The 17180-nt window shown below is 47.6% G+C and overlaps 1 protein-coding gene across 2 annotated transcripts; it reads left to right on the forward strand.

The window, feature by feature from the left end:
- Positions 1 to 8101: 8101 nt before the first annotated feature.
- On the forward strand, positions 8102 to 16465 carry LOC135325108 (sphingosine 1-phosphate receptor 3-like). 2 transcript variants are annotated; one of them, XM_064502651.1, is made up of 2 exons: positions 8102 to 8315; positions 13291 to 16465. In XM_064502651.1, the coding sequence occupies exon 2, from the start codon at positions 13469 to 13471 to the stop codon at positions 14612 to 14614; it is 1146 nt and encodes a 381-aa protein (XP_064358721.1). In that variant the 5' UTR covers positions 8102 to 8315; positions 13291 to 13468; the 3' UTR covers positions 14615 to 16465. The 2 variants fall into 2 exon arrangements, with proteins under 2 accessions (XP_064358721.1, XP_064358723.1); XM_064502653.1 differs by lacking the exon at positions 8102 to 8315 and adding an exon at positions 8563 to 8709.
- Positions 16466 to 17180: the final 715 nt, after the last annotated feature.

Genomic DNA, 17180 nt, shown 5'->3' on the forward strand with positions numbered 1-17180 from the left:
TAACTTGCACTGTAATGGTGGTAACAGTGATGGTGACAGTGAAGGTGTCTGTCTCCCCTTTTCACAGCCCTCCCTGCTGCACACACGCTTATCCAGGACAAGAAGGGAAGGATGCCGCTTGTAACCATTCGGTGTCTACATGCACTACATGGCCATCAGCGGAGAGGCAAGGGGAGGATTTGCTGTTCCAGAACCACAGAACTCTGTATTTAAGCTAAATAAGGCTTTGATTATGCCTTTTATTCCCAGGCTGGACCAAAGGGTGGGGCATAAAAAATACCATTCCAAAAGTTGCCCAGAAAATAATGTGCTTTGGAGACATACATTGCTCTGGCAGTGGATTAGCAGTAATAATTTGCCTCCGATCACACGTATACACCACCTCTCACATCAGCTGAGCCATGAGCTACATCCATATACTTATATCACTGCCACAGACCCAGGTACGTCCTGGAGGAGAAGACGAGCCATGGTTGTTACCACCACAGTAAGGCAAGCTGTTGCCACTCTAGCAGATGTTTAGGAGCCTATAAACTGTAACACTAAAACTGACAAGAAATTGTTAACTTTTAGTAACACTGATGCTTTAAATATTTCTGTCTCAGGGATGCTTTAAAGACTTTCAGCATAGAAATGAACAGCTAAGAGAAATGAAATGAATATGCAGAAGGAGAAGGTGTGTATAGTTTGAATATTGCTAAATGAAGATCCATGTCAGAGATTTCAAGGCTAAGAGAAGAAAGTAGAAATAATATAGGAAACTGAACTGGAAAAGAAGAATCAACAGCTGGACAATCTGATTTTCAGGGAAAGGTGAGGCATACGAAAAGCCGGCAGTGTAAGAAAAAACAGAAGGGAGAAGCTATAGTAAATAGGAGCCTTAGGAATAGGAAATCAGAAGAATATAAGTCCCATTAATATCTATGGGGATCTTTCTATTGGCTTAAAAAAGACCAGTATGTTGCCCTACTTGTATTGATAGGTGATATATGGAAGAAGATGAGGTGGCCAACAGACCTCAACCACAGTTTAATGACAAAGATGTCCTTTGCTAATAGAGCCTATACAGTGAACTTATTTCAATTATCCTAATTTCCTAATTGGAAACTTGAAAGGCATACAGTGATTGCTGGTGTAGGTCAACTGAAACAGCAGAGCCAGAAAAGGCCCTCACACACAAAAAACAACTTAGGTGTGTAGGAGGCAGTAAGGACAGGGTTTCTGCACGGCCCCAAGAAATGTGACAGACAGGACAGAAAAGGGGGTAGAGTGTCACTAAGAATATGTGTTGCTTAGCAGATCTAGTTACCTTGGAGTGTCCCACACCGGAGCAACAGTACTGCTTCCAGCATCTGACTGAGCTAGCGTGGCAGTCTCCCCACAGCACTGCCTTACACCACATACACCTACCCAGGAGGAACAGAAAAAAACCACTTGTGCATCTTTAAAGCAATTATTTCATGTAGCATCGTGTGGATACGTGCAAATATCACTGTAAGATCCTCTTCCATAAGCAATCCCTCTCCATCCAGTGATACCGTCTGAGGCACAAGGAACTGCTAAAGTGATTGTCAGCCTGAGCTGTATTGTAAGCTGGGCATTACTTACACAGACCCGTACCAGGACACTTTGACATTCGCGTGCCATAAAAGAGCAACAAACTCTCCATTAGCCCCTAAGAAGCTTTTAAAGTCTGATTCACAGAAGTGGCACATATTGCTTGTGGGGAGCTTCTTGTTTCAGAGAGTAATAGCAGTTCTGAAGAATGCTATGTGGTATGGGAGGAATTTATCTCCTGTATAAAGGAAAACAGATGTCGAAGGGAGCAGGACATGAGATCATTAAAGGGTTGCTGTGAGAGGTCGAGGGTTCTTTTCTGAACAGGGCTTGTTTTATGCTTTTCTTAATCATAATGTTGAGTCATTATTATAAAGTCAATACAGATGTCTGATTTTTAACACTTCTGAGCACTCTCAATCTCCCTTAGCCTTTGTGGGAATCAGAATTTCTCAATGGCATTGAAAACCAGGTCCATGGGTTTTTTTTTTTTTAAATATATCTTCTCCCTCCCTCTTCCATTTCTGTTTTCCTTCCTTACACTCAATCTCAGCATATAAATCACTCATGGCAGAGATAACTAGTATTTCAGTACATAGACCTTACACCCAGCCTGTTTAGATGCGAGTCCAGGTGCAGATTTTTTTGCTGAATACTAGCCTAGCATACTATTAGTATAAATAATGGCCTGTGTTTTAGCTGCTCTTCCCCTTGCTTTGGTCATGTCATGTGGCCAGCATGAAACAAGCAAGTTGGCTGATGGGGGAATGGGTCTTTCCTAGAAGACCCTGCTGTTCCCATGCAAGGTCTTCAAAGTATGCAGGCAGCCTTAATTTAGGCTGCCCACACTTGCAGTAGGACATGAAGAAATGCCTGTGGACATGAAGAACCTCAGTCCCCTCTTTCTGGCCCACTGTTGCCTAGACAGTTCAGGTCTAGCCAAGGTGTCTATTTATTGGTGCTGTGACAAGAATAGGTGTGAGGTTTCCACAACTGAGTCCCAGATTTCCTGCCAAGAATTTCCTTCTTAGCTCCTGACATGTCTCATCACAAGTGGCTTTGTCCCAGCTGGTGGTAGCCAAGATGTAGCCGGTCATACAGTCCCTGCACGCTGTATGAGATGGGCTCACGAGCCTCAAAAGCACTTGGGACTGTGTATTTCAGAATAAACATTGAGAGAGTTTGGAGACAACTCAAGGGAAAAGAATCATGTCTCTTACAAACTGAATAAACTTGATATGGGACCCAGCCGCTCCATTTTAAAGCGTGGCACATCACAGGGCCCTGACTCACTGCCCCTCATGGCCCCGTGCCTGGCCCCAGCCCCTTGCGGGGCTCCCTGACATCACGGGTGTTACCTCCCTGCTTGAACAGCTGTTGCAGCCCCTTGTATCGGAGATGGCAGAGCCAATGCTGTATCTGTTGCTAACCCACTTCTCTCCATAGCCCAGGATACAATATAGTCACTTAAGGTAACGTGCCAAGGTGTAAAATGCCTTTACGGAGGAGGTATGGAAACTTCCAGCAAAAAAGGCAGGAAAGACAACTGTGGGCAGGAGAAGCTTCAGCTTAATCCAGCAGGGGTAGGAAGTCAGTGCCTACAGGATCGTGACATTTAAATACAGCACACCGAGCATCACCGCGAAATAAAAAACATTCTTTAAGCATTGTAAAAAGATTATTTAGAGTATCAGTACTAGCGCGGGGGAAAACTTTAGCTTCTTGCACTGTGCTTCTTTGCTGTCTCAAAAAAGGCCCTTTTTCGGGAAGATGGCCCAAGAGCCCAGCTGTTGCCGTAACAACTCTTTTCCATATATTTTCCTTGCCCCCGGCCTTCAAGACTCCCAATCTAGGCAGTTGCATCCTTCCCTGATGTAAAGCAGTGATGGCCGAGCGCACAGAGCCTGCCACGGTGCACGGCGGTGGATGTCCGCCAGGGAGCCAGCTCGGTGTTTCGCTTCGGTGGAAGGAAACGTTCCTCAGCTGTGTCTGAAATGCAGGCGAGCAACCGAGTCATACACATTGTGGGATCTGCCTGGAGATCAGACTGTCTCTGAAAGGAAAACTACACCATTTACCCTGAAGCCCCCCTGCCACCTGTGTCAGTGTAGAGGTCTTGGTAGCGACTTTCTCGGCACTTTTGGAAGCTTTCAGTCTGAAAGCCAGAGATTGATGTTTGCCGCTTGGACTTGGTTCTTCACCAGATCCCAAGTGGAAAGGAACAAAAGGAACAATAAAGGTGGGTAAAAGAACAGCTCAGCTCTCAGCAAAGAGGGCCAGGAGTGGGAAAGGAACTTCCTTTCCACTGGGTAAAATTCTTGTAAAAATAATGAGCAAAAAGCATCTCGAAACAGCACTTCACTATTCTGCTGTTCTGAGCGCTGGAGTTATCCAAAATTCTGAATGTGTTAATTCTGCATTCTGCGATGTGCCATTTTCAGCCAGAAATGTAACTTCTACTTGAACCGAGACCCTTGCCCAGCAAAGAAACCCATTCTATCTATTCACCTCTATCTTCATCAGATAACATCTACTCCGATCTGCTTCCTTACATACCCTCTTAATTAAAATCTGATTCTCTTCAGCCCAAGCCATTCGGCAAACTCAAATTTATTTTAAGCTTTCATCATACAATAGCCCATGGCTAGGCTGGAAGGAGTTCAATGAGATCACCTACAGCATTAGTCATTTTCTCTTCAAACAAAATAATTCCCACTCCTGGCCCTCTTTGCTGAGAGCTGAGCTGTTCTTTTACCCACCTTTATTGCTTGCCACAGAAAAACAGTGTTGCAAACGTCCCTCTGTAACTATGTGGGCGTCCTAGGAAAGACAGCCAAAATGGGGTAGCTTGCTCCAAAGGGCTCATGCCTGTTCGTATGCCGTAATGCTGCGCTACGGAGGAGCGGCGCTCCTTCGAGGACAGTGTGCGTGGGTGCAGTGGCCGTGGACTTGGCAGCAGGCACCATCAAAGCTGCCACTGGGACCGGGAGCTCTGCGGGAGCCACGCGCCGGGGACGAGTTTGCAGAGACCTGGCCGTCAAGGTGAGATGAGTGCCCTGGCGGCGACACCGAGGGGTCCCCGCTCCCGGAGGCGCAGCGTAAGGGAGGGGGCTGCAAAGGCCGGGGCCGGGGGCAGCAACGTGCAGAAGGGCAAGGTGAGAGAGGACCCTTCAAAAAGTGAAGTGCGCGTACAGTATCGCTGTTGAGTCACAGGATGCAGACGGGGAAACTCACGTAACCGTCTGACATCTCGTTGAACCCTTGTTTCTCCTTCTCCTTTCTTGCCGTTTTGCTTTTTACATCATGTCTGGCTGCAAGTGTGGTGATAACAACGAGCTCCTAACACATGCAATCAGCTGAGTCTCTCCTAACCTAACGCTAACGAGAAATACATGGCTACGCTCCCAGCATTGGCCCTGCTATCCCTGCCGAAGGGCAATCACGGCAGAAGCAACCAGATCTGGGCTTAGTTAAGCATACAATTCTGGTAGTTAATACACATTACGCAGTTGCAATATATAGCATGTAAATATACTGTATACAGATGACATATACCAGACTCTACCGCTCAAAGGGCCATCGCGCTTACACAAAAGAAGAAGAAAGGACATCCAACGCTACAGCCTTCATCTGAGCTTGCAATCAGCTTATCAGCGAGGAACTTCTCTCTGTTTTCACCACCCCAAATAATGATCTGAGGCAGACGTGAATAGAAGATGTGTACGTGTCTGCTTATCGTGTCTATTGATCGTTTCTAAGCCAAACTCCAGAGCGCCATGTACTACAGCAGTGTTAATATTTTACAGTGCTCTGAATCAAGCTGTTGTTTCCAAAGAGCACCATTTTAAATAGCTGAATTCAATTGCACTCCAATTAGGAGATGCTGTGGCTCTAACTGTGTTGATAAAACTGGGTTAGAAATGTTGAAGTAACAGATAGGATTTGCAGGATCCTGGCCTCGAGCACTCCTGTGATGTTTGGGATTTCCAGGGTTATAGCTTGACAGCTTGCTTTCTGAAGAAGAAAAAAGGGCAGATATTTTTAAAACAAAGACAGAAACACAAAAGGATTCAGAAAATACATAGCGATGGTATGTAAGTGCATGAAGATGTGGAGAAAAGTCCTAATCTTTGAAGTTTCAAAAATTGCTTCTTATAGTTAACTGCGATTGACAGCTGACTTTCTTGATGTAGTAACCAAATATATTTTGGTCACTGCAGTTTAGGGCTCAAAAGCATTCCCAAGAAAATTTCTTTTTTTCTTTTTTTATATTATATTAAATTAAAATATTAATTTCATTCATTTTAATTTCTATTTTTGTTTTAATTCTTTCTAAATTAAACCATATTGCATTCAGTCTTGGCTTGAAATTGAAATGCAGACATAGAAATGAGCACAGAAAAGGGATTAAAAACTAAAATATGCTGCAGCACTCTGTTACTTGGATGTAACAATGCATAATATATCTCATTAAGACAAAAAACTATAAACTCAGCAGCAGTGCAAAAAGTAGAGAGCTACAATATGTTAAAAAATAATTACATAAATTGCATGCTATTTTGAATTGCAGTTTTAAAATTGTCCTGTTCGTGTTTTGCTTGCATACAATGCCAGTCAAATGAAAAAGAAATGATGCCACATTCACTCAGGAACACGAGGAAATTAAATCAATGACAAACCATCAAAGCATTTGTTGAACATCAGTACAAGGAAATTGTAACTAAGATATTAATAAAATATAGCACGAGTAATTTTTTAATCTTGATAGAGTAAAATGACCACAATTCCATCAGGCCCTAAACAGTTAACCGAAAAAGGAGTGTCTTCGAAGACTTAAAAGCATAATATTGTCCTGTCACATAATCTGTTTTGTTTGCACAGAAACCGCAACATCTGTTGTCTGAGGGTAACTTCAGCTTCTCTATCGTTTATTGTATATGCACTCATTTGTAACTACGCAGTATTGATAAGTAGAAATCATTTGAACCCCTCTTAACTTTAGGCGTGTGCTGAAAACCCATTTATATCAATGCCATCCATCTTTCACTGAATTCGTGGGCTCAGATGCCACAAGTGGAAGTCAACAGATTTTCTAACCCTGGTTCTGCGTGTGACACGCTACAGGGAAACCGAGCCAGCGGCGGCCGCAGCGTGCCGTGAAGACTGCGACATGTGAAATCAGAGTTGTGTTTTTCTACATTTCATTTGGCACATGGGAATTAACTGGCCGTTGTACCAGCAGGTCACAGGATCTTGAGGTCTTTGCTGCTTCTTGTCATCAGTTTTAGTTTCCCTGTTGAGTAGTCTCAGTAACAGCTCTGCTCCCCCGTTATTCACCCTGTTTGCCTGGTTCCCTGTGAACCTCCAGACCAGGACAGGCTCCACATCCCCGCGGAGCTCAGCCTGCGACCTCCCGTTGCTATGAAAACTGACCCTTTTTCCTAGCCTTTGCTTTCTGTCTTTTCCTTGACAGTCAATCCTTTTATCCCAGGATAAAAGGGGGTGCAGCTGCAGGGGGTGCCGGGCGGCTGCCAGAAACTGCTGCTCGTTGACCTGCAAAAATGTCAGCAGCTGGACACTCCTCCGGCACCGCGTGGCAAGATCTGTTTCTGGTGATGGAGGCACCAGCATCTCCCTGGGGCGGGAGATCCTGGGGCATGCTGGTGGGACTGCTTTGCTCTAGGTACTTCACAGGCAAAGAAGGGCTTCAGATGGCCAAGGCCGCTTGGGGAGGTCTCTGTCAGAGATGACACGAGCTGCACCATCCATGCACCACTTCCGGTCCTCTGCAGGGGACATCCGTCCTACTGTGGGGCCTTGTAGGAATGGGCTGCTACCAGGTGGTGGCAAGCCAGATTGAAGAAAGCCAATCAGATCCATGGCAGGCCTTGTCTTGTGCCCTCTCCTAGGACAGTCTGATGAGGATGACTATTTCTGGCTCCTTTCTTGAAGGTGCAAAAAAGCAGTAAAGGCAAAACAAGGAAATAGGGAAAGGACGGACTTGTGCGACCTGGGACTTGACGGCATACTGCCAGTGGCCTCTAAGGACTACAGAGCTTCTGGGGCTTCTGGGGACAGAGGTTTGCAGGGAAACTGTTGGACAACACTTGTCTGTGCAATGAGGGACCTCTATTCAGAGGTCAGAGTCTGCTCTGCTGTAAAAAGTGGTGCGTGCTTTCATCTGGCATGGAAGAAGTTTTCCACTCCCCCTTCCTGCCACAGAAGAGAGCAGCTTGCACGAGCACAGGCGATCAGCGGCCAACAGAGATGATGCTGGCACCGCCACTGCTTGCCAGGGTAGCCATGCTCAGTGGGGCCGTAACCACGGGCTCCACTCACTTCCAAGGGTCCTTGTGTCTTGCGCCCTGTGCAGTCCCTGCCGGGGACTACAAAGGTCCTACACCAAAAGTGTTTCCTCCGTCCCCTTCAGTAGATTAAAAGCAGTCACCAAAACCCGCCACTTGTTCTGGTACTTGGGCTCTGTTTGAACTTGCGGCTTTCTAAAGACTAGCTCAGCTTTCTTCCAGGACGTCTCTCTGCCCGGGAAGGGGAGTGCAGGCAGCGCGACAGCTGAGCCCGTGGCACGAGTCCCAGTGTGACGATGCTCCGCTCCAGACGGGAGGCTCCCAAGAAAAACACCGACTGCAGCGCGACGACCGGGCAACCCCAGGCGCAGGGCTGCTGCAGCGCTCCCGTTCGCCAGCTCGCCGGAGCGGCTTCTGACGGAAGGCTTTGCCGTACCCACAGGCGCCTGGCAAGTACGTCTAGTCCGGAGACCCCGGGGTGTCAACCTTCGCTTTTCACCATTTTATTCTGTTGCAGGGCGCCGCTCCCGCCCCCGAGGCAGCCGGCGTGCAGCCGCTCCGTTTCGGCCAGCCGCCCCGCCGGGACGGGCCCCGCCAGCCCCGGGCGCCAGCGCAGGGCGGCAGCAGGGCTCCGCGGCCGCCGCGGGGGCGCCGGGGGCGGCGGGCCGGGCCGAGGGGCCGGGCCGGGCCGGGCGGAGGGGCCAGGCGGAGGGGCCGGGCCGGGGCGGGGCAGGGCGGCGGGGCCGCGGCCGGGGCGAGCGCAGCCCGCGGGGCCGCGCCGGGCCCCGCCGAGCAGCGCGGGGCGGGCGGGCGGGCTCCGGCGCCGCGGCGGCAGCAGCAGCAGCAGGTAGCGGCGCGGTGGGGCGCGGAGGGGCGCGGAGGGGCGGGCGGGGGGAGCCGCCGCCGGGGCGGGGGTGCTCGGGGCAGCGGCGGGCGCTTCGCGGGGTTTCCGCGCGCCGGGGGCTCGGCTCAGCGCTGCCCGGGGGGCTGGGGAGTGGGAGCGCAGGGGCCGGGTGCGGTGCCGAGCCGGGCTGGGGGCTTGCTGCAGCGGGCGGGGGGCTGCTGCTCGGGTCGCTCGGGCAGCGGCTTGGTCGCCGCGGGAGGCTCCGCCGCGGCGCCGATGTGCAGCCGCGTGCTGCATTTCGCCGGTGCGGGGAGAGGGGCCGGGCGGCGGGAGCGGTGAGGGGAAGGGGCGGCGGCGCCTGCCTTGAGCCTGCCTGAGCGCACGGGGGGGACCGGCCGGCGCTGCTGCCGTGCGAGCCACGCGCGTGCGGTGCGCGGGGTTGCAGCCTGCGGGCTGGTGGCGTCCGAAATGCAGAAGCCGAGAAAAATAGCCGTTTGGTAAAGGCTTTTCCTAGGCCATGAGTTGCCAGCACATTCATTTGAAAGAAAGATCTTTCTGAAGTTTATTTGAGTTGTCCGAGACATTGTTCTGCAGCAGCTGTTTGTTGTCTGAACTCCGTTTGCATCTAGCGCAGCTCAGTTTCAGAGTGGAAATGTGGATTGAAGCGCGCTGTTGTTCTCCAAAGCCCTTTCTGTCCTTAAATTTAACACTGCTAGGGTGTGCCTGAAAAATTACACGTGTTTACTTTGCATCGGTAAAGGCTTTAAAAATAAAGGAAATTTACCCAAGTTGGGCTTTGAATATGCATTCTTGTCCCCCTCCTTTGCCTCCCTGAAAATTGTCATTTGTGGCCACAGCGTGTGGCTGTGCATGGAGAAGGGAGAGGAGGAATGTGTGTGTGCTGGGGGGAGGTTCGGTCTCCCCGGTCGGGTCTTTTCGTTGGTACTTGGGAGGCAGGAAAATACAGTTTGCAGCCGAGTTACCGTTCGGTTGCAGCTGGGTGTGCTGAGTGTGTCGCCTAACACGGTCCGGTGCAGGCAAAAGTAGGAGAGAGTAAGTTAAATCCTGTTCTCACTTGTGCCTTACAAATTGCTCTGACTTCAGTGCGAGTGAAAGTTGAGGGCAGTTTGGCTTCCAAACCAAGTTCTTGTTGGCTCTTCCTACTGCAACGCGCCGGGTGGCTGCGGGGAGGGTCAGAGAAGTCCTCGGCTCGCCGGGGGGCTCCTGCTGGGGCGCCGCTGTCCCTGCTCGGGGCAGGGCCAGGTTTGCTGGGGAGGGGGTGTGGAGGGGGCTCGGCGTCCCCCTTCGTGCCGGCCCGGCACTGGCAATTGGTGGCAGAGGCGCCCCGGCAGCCCCAGGGCCCCCGGCAGCTGTGGGGACCGCGAAGCCGGCGATGGGGCTGGGAGGCTTCCCCGGGCCTGCGGATGGCCCCATTGTGCCCCGTCCGGCTGCAGGGAGCACCGAGGTCAGCTGAACTGTGGCGGGAGGTGACGGAGTCGCCTCTCACATGGCCGCCGCTTCCTTTATTTGGGCAATTTGGCAGTCGCCCGTTTGGCCGCAGCATCCGTGAGGAAGCGTAGCCGGATCCCTCCTCCGCTTCGTACCCCGCGGCGCGGTACCCGGCGGAGCAGCAATAGGGATGCTCCCAGCAATAGGGATGCTCCCGCTCGCTTTAGAGCGAGTAAAGCTGATTTCCAGCAGTATCGAGGGCTTGGGGTACTGAGGTACCTCACCAAGGCAATGCTCAACACGCAACGGGCCGCACGCACGCTTTTCAGGTCCTTTTTTAAGAGGCCAGGTTGAGGTCCAAACTTTGCAAATAGTGACCAGTCCTTTGCATGTGGCCAGGACAAAGGCATTTCGAGGAAGAAGCTGTAGAGCTGTCAGGAAGCAGTGACACAAATATGCAGGAGCTGGCTGTTGATGTCTTGTTATTATAATATGCAACCAACTTTATATTTGCTGGCTATTAAAAATGAATGGTTTTCTTGATTTGCTGGTTCCAAAGCAGGAAAAAAATGAGAGCATTGTTTAAAAAGTAATATGGCCAAAAATATTACCTTGAAATGCTGCTGCTGGAAAAGAATAAATTTCAATTCATTACACTGTTATTTATATTAACTTTCCAGTGGCCTGCCAGCGAGAGCCACTCTCCAAGGGTCCTGACGAGTGATACCGCTTCTTGCAGATGGTGGCAGCGAGACCCGTCTTGTAGCAGGGACCTTGTAAAACTGTTACAGCCTCCTCTGCCTTGCCACAAGGCTGCCCAAGGCAAAGATTTACTTTTCCTGTAATCCTAAACTTGCTGCAATGACATTAACAGAAGTCGTTAGGAGCAATGGAAGAGGAGACCTGGTGTGTTTTCAGCTGATTTTGGTGCCTTCAGCTGGGGGAGCTGGTCTAGCGCCGGTGCCCTTAGTAGAGTAATGACAGTTTGAGCTGCTGAGTGGTGGCTGATAAAGTCCAATGTCTGGCATGTCATTTTCTTCATGGAAAGAAATATATTTGTCCCTTGATCTAGCAATAGGATGACTTAGCTTGGAGAAGCCTTACTGAAATTTTTATTTTGTTGCATGTGCTGCTCTTGAATGCTACTGCGTATGACTCCGTTGTGCAGCCATTAACTGATCTGATGAATGTCGCTGGTTGAGCTGTGGCTACCAAATACTTTTCTGGTCAAATATAATTGTTTATTGTACAGCGGGAAGCACTTGCGATTCATACGGCTACACTGACATTTTGTTATAAGCCAATACAACGAGAGGCTGTGATGGTTTCTGTGATAACAGTGGGCAGATTGTAACCGAGTTACAACTGCGCTGAACCTCGGCTGAGGTGAAGCTGCTCTGCCGAAGGGCTTCAGAAATGCTTCAGACAAAGCGTCAGCGACTCGAGGGCCCCAATCCGTCCCTGGGAAGCACATGGGGAGGGGGGGTGTCTCATGATCAGAGAGACGACTTGGGATGCCGAAATTCAGCTGTGTTTATTGGAGAATATGGGCCTTGTCTTGGGCCTGTGTCTCTCACCACAGTAGTTCAGGCCTAACACCTAGAATGGGCAAAATATAATAATAGGTAAATTACTCTCTCGGGAAATAATTTTAAAACTTCTTGAATGTACTCATGGATTCAAAGCAAGTCACCGTAGGCTTTTGGTCAGATTATTTCTTTGCTGAAGGAGAGAATCCAGCGAAAGGGAGGGTGGGGAAAAGGGCTGTGGGTCACCCTGTAAGTCCCTTAGCATTCATGTGGGCTGTGGTTTGCTCTTCCCCTCTTCCAGAAGGCACTTGAAAAAGCCACTCTTGCTTTTCAAGGGCCCAAATCAGGACGCTGGAGTAGCAGTTCCTTTCGTGTTTTTATGATCTTCAGAAACTTATCTATTTTCCAGTGAAAGTACAAGCATTTATGTGGTAAATTTAAGCCTGGTGACAGTAAGCTTGCCTGTCTGTGTTACCTAGGGTAATTCGGAGATTCCTTGGGGTCTGGAGATCACAGGTTGAAAACTGTGGGTGCGCTGGACCCTGGGGGGTGCTGAGGTGTCTCAGTTTCTTCTCTCGATACCCTTCCTTTGAAGGTGTCTTCCACATGCTTGCAAAATGTTCGTCACCCCTGGGTGAATAGTATGGTGAGGTCAGGAGCCCTAGCTCTTAGGGAGTTCCCCAAAATAAGCTCTTTCATTTTGGACCAAGAGAAGGTGCTCTCCCACTCAGCACAACCTTTTATTTTTGCAGTTTTCCCAGGAAAAAAAAATGGAACATTTACAAATTTGGTTCAGATGAAACTAGTTCTCTCCTCATCCCCATCCTAGTTGGATTTTCCTAGCCAAAAAATTGGCTGTCCATTCACTCTTACTGTTTGGGGCATGAGCACTGATTCTCATTGGAGTGTGCAGCATCTAAACTGTAACATTTCTTGTACGATCTTAAGCACTTCTGACATAGCCTGGTATTTTTGCTAAGCTGTGCAGGTCCCTTCCAATATTTATATATGGCAATGGAAAAAAAGACAACTAGGAGAATCTGCTGGGAAAACGCAATATATCAGAGTCCATGGGAAAACTTTGCGGTTAGACCAAGTCATAATTTAAAGAAAAACCAAAGTAAAAAAGGACAATCGAAGATGTTATAACATGCTCCTTTTTTAAAATATTAAATATACATGTTGTGTACAAAAGCAAAGGGAAAACAAAAGTAAAGTTGACCAAAAAGCCCAGTGTTATGAAATTACTTTTTGTCTGGGTGGTACTTCCAGAGATGTGACTTAATATGTTTATCTGAACAACGGCAGGAGAAAGCCACCTAAATTGAGTAGGAAGTGGGATTGATTTTATGGTGACTGCCTTTCAGAGCATCTCCTTAATTATAAATAGCCTGATTTTGTACTGTTAAGCAGTTTCTCGAGGTGCCCTCATATTCCCGTGGCAGGGCTGTGCTCATGTGGACCATGACGGACAGCTTACCCAGGACCACCTCGATGGACGCGCAGTCTATGTCCCCCTCACCACGGCAGCAGCACTGCGTGGGGGCTGCAGATGACATCAAATGCCAGCGAGACTGATGTGGCCGTCTGCTGTTTTTATTTTCAGGGCCTGGTTTGAGAGCTGCTGTCCCGAATTACCATGCGAGGAGCGCTGGAGCCTGGGGTCCCTGCTGCCTGCCCAGAGGAGTGCTTGGAGGAGCGTGGCTTGATCTCCCTCTTGTGGAAAATTATTGGAACTAAATTCGTGCAATATTAAAGAGGCGAAGAACCGCATCGGCTGGCAGATGATGGCAGCCGTCACTGTGTCACCTGCCGCTCTCGGTGGCCCCCAAGGAGGAGAGGAGATGGACTCTCTGATCATGCTGCATTACAATTACACAGGAAAGCTTATTCTCAGAGAAAAAGCAACTGATAAGGTAGACCTGCCAACCATTGCTTTTCTCATCCTGTGTAGCTTTATAGTCCTGGAAAACTTGATGGTGTTGATTGCCATTTGGAAAAACAATAAATTTCACAACCGCATGTACTTTTTTATTGGCAATCTAGCTCTGTGTGATCTTCTAGCCGGGATCGTTTACAAAGTAAACATACTTATGTCTGGGAAAAAAACTCTTAGCTTGTCGTCCACAATCTGGTTCATTAGGGAAGGCAGCATGTTTGTTGCCCTGGGAGCTTCCACTTTCAGCTTATTAGCAATAGCCATCGAGCGGCATTTGACTATGATTAAAATGAGGCCTTACGATGCGAATAAGAAATACCGAGTGTTCCTGCTCATTGGAACATGCTGGCTGATTTCGATCTCCTTGGGTGCCTTACCCATCCTCGGTTGGAACTGTATAAACAACTTACCGGATTGCTCGACAATTTTGCCTCTTTACTCCAAGAAGTATGTTGTGTTCTGCATAAGTATCTTCATAGCCATTTTGGTAGCTATCGTTATCCTTTATGCACGTATCTACATCCTGGTGAAGTCCAGCAGCCGCAACGTCACCAACCACAGTAACTCCGAGCGCTCCATGGCTCTCCTTCGGACGGTTGTGATCGTCGTTGGCGTCTTCATTGCCTGTTGGTCGCCGCTCTTCATTCTGTTCCTCATCGATGTGGCCTGCAGGGTCAAGGAGTGCTCCGTCTTGTACAAAGCCAACTGGTTTATTGCTTTGGCCGTCATCAATTCTGCAATGAATCCCATCATCTACACTTTGGCTAGTAAGGAAATGCGTCGGGCTTTCTTTCGCCTTGTTTGTGGCTGCCTGGTGAAATCCAAAGTGGCCAGATCCTTGCCTATTCAGCCCACGCCAGATCACAGTCGAAGTAAATCCAGCAGCAGCAATACCCAGAAGCCAAAGGATGATTTCCCACAGATGAATGTTCCCTCATGTATCATTGAGAAAAATGAATCTTCATTTCACAATGGAAACTTCTGTAAATAAAAGACTCCTCAAGACAAAGACTTTTCTGTGGCTTTTAGGGTTAATCTACAAATGGAGTTCCAATGTTCATGCACTTAAATCATAGGGGAAAACACTAACCACTTATTTAACTTTGAGGACTTATTTATCAGCAGTCATTTGCTTTGGGTATTCATTCAGCAATGCACCTGATTCAGGAAAACTTTTCCTGCTACCCACCCAACAGCCAGGACAGAGTCCGTGCATGTCCAATGACACTGTACACCGCGATGGCATTGCATATATGTGGTTAAATATGGCACTGCCTGATCTTGCAAGACATCTATAAAATCTATCAGAAACATCACCATTCTGAACACTGCCAAGGATCAGAAAATGAGCCTGATTATTGCTGATTGGGAAAAAGGCTCATTACATATGTTGGCAATTATAGTTCTCTATACGTATCTTGCTGTTATGTTAATGGCCTTACATGTATGTGGTATAAATATCTGTATATTTGTACAATTCCTTATTAAAAAGTCATTGTTTGGCAAGAGTTTACAATATGCTAAACATCGTATTGCAGTATACAGTGTAAGATGACAGATTATACAAGTAGATAGATGTGTTTCAAAGAGGATGTTTGAAAACATATGAAGAAGTAGCTTTAAACTGACAGAGGAACTTTAACATGCCATATCAATGCAGTATTTTTATTTTTTCACTGTTACTCAAACTTTTCATGTTCATTGAAAGACAACATGATGGTTGTCACTGTGACATTTCACAACTTATTTTAAACAAACAGTAGTAAATAACAAACAGTAGCAAATAACGATTGAGAAGGGATATATACGTTTGTTATTTAAAATAGTTAAAATGTGACCCAACAATACACATATATCAAGTGTATGTACTATCTCAATGCATATATTTTTACTTACTATTTTCAATGTATTTAAAAATGTATGTCAAACCCATGTAAACCTGTGTACATTGTGAATGCACTACCTAAGCTGAGATTCTTCAGTTCTGAAAGGGAGAAGTATCATTTCAGAAAGCAGTGAACCACAGCTAGGTTTCCTTGGGGAGTTCCTAGTTTTCTCTCCAGGCGCTACCGTGGCATGGGATCGTATTATGGATTCGGTCGGGGAAGAAGTCCAGCTAGCAGGACAAGATCCTACTGTTTGTTGGTGGGACCTTATGCTTCTCCAACCTCTGGGTGCTTTTGCAGACCCAAGCGGGAAGACGCAGTACAGCAGGATAACGGTGAGGCGAATAGCTCCGTATGTACCCGACCCTGTCTTGGATCTGGAATGGGAGCCCATTCAGTTTGGAAGATCTTCCACCTTTCCTGGAGCCCCAAACTTACTCTTTAGAGAGGTTGTTCCAGAGAAACCTCTATGCAAACAACTGCGTGGTTCATCGCTGCCTTACCAGGCTCCATTCAGGATGGTGGTCCGCTTCAGAGGGGGCTCCGGTGACCTGAAAGGGTTAAGACATCATAAACATCTGGGGTCAGGTCCCCATGAACGTGGTCCATGGTACTTCCATCAACAATACATCAGGGCTGGAGGCTTCAGTGGAGATTGAAGGGAAATGCTCAAATGAGTTCCGATCGTCTTTCGACAGGAATGTAACCATCCAACTTTCTTGGGCTCTTGTGAAGATTCCTGTTTAATGTCTCAAACCACACCTTGCCTTATGCACAATCAAAGTTGAGGGTTTTTTTTAAGTTCACAACTTGTAAAAGTTGATCCTTAGCTTTACTCCTGTCTCAATCATTTAAAGCAACAGCATTAAAAGACTCTTTCCAAGTATGTACAGTGTATAAATCATGTAATGTATGTAGCAAAAGCCTTTAAAATATAGAGGTTTGCATTGTCATTATCTTTTACGTGGTAACAGTCTACTTGTAAGTTTTGTGCTGTTAGACAAGTATAAGAACAAAGGAAAACAAAAACTGCATTTGAAAGAAACAACTGCAAGATAGTAGTAAATGTGAAATAATTTCTACCAAAAATGTTGAAAAGCAGTGCGCATAGAGAAAAAGAGCAAGCCAAGCTAAGCATGATAAAGGAGTGAAAACTGTAGAAATACAGGCTGGGTTAACAGCTCCATTAGGAATAGAAGTGATTGCACTGCGTTGTCATGGTTTAGGTTTTTAGATCTTAGAGGGCTATTTGGCTGTATTTTCAGTCTTGAAGATCTCCCCTGAAATGGTCTCTTTGCAAACTGCCTGCTAAGATGCCTGCATGTCTCTAACTGTTTGCGCGAGAGGTGGTGGCACACAGCAGCGTTGCTTGCTATCGTAAGTAAGAAGGGCCTTAGCAACGCAACTGTTTGAGAAAACATTGCGGCTGACCCAACACCAACTCTCACGTTAAGGATGTTTTGCATGATTCTCTGTATTTAGATGAGAAATAAAAATGAAAAACTGTAATAGACAAAGTCCAAGGACAGGCCCTTAAAAGTGAGTTTAAACAGCGGGCTTCTAGCCCCGGCTGTTGTTAGAGTTGATCCAAGGTGCAAGCAGCTCTGCTCTTTGAGGCCACGTGACTCTTTGTTACTACAAAAACCTTTCACTCTGCCTTGATTTCCATCT

This window comes from Dromaius novaehollandiae, chromosome Z, assembly GCF_036370855.1.
Source record: "Dromaius novaehollandiae isolate bDroNov1 chromosome Z, bDroNov1.hap1, whole genome shotgun sequence".
NCBI lineage: Eukaryota > Metazoa > Chordata > Aves > Casuariiformes > Dromaiidae > Dromaius > Dromaius novaehollandiae.

What these genes read in the sequence shown, in the direction of transcription:
- LOC135325108 (XM_064502651.1), top strand. Translation starts at nt 13,469, where the DNA reads ATGATGGCAGCCGTCACTGTGTCACCTGCCGCTCTCGGTGGCCCCCAA.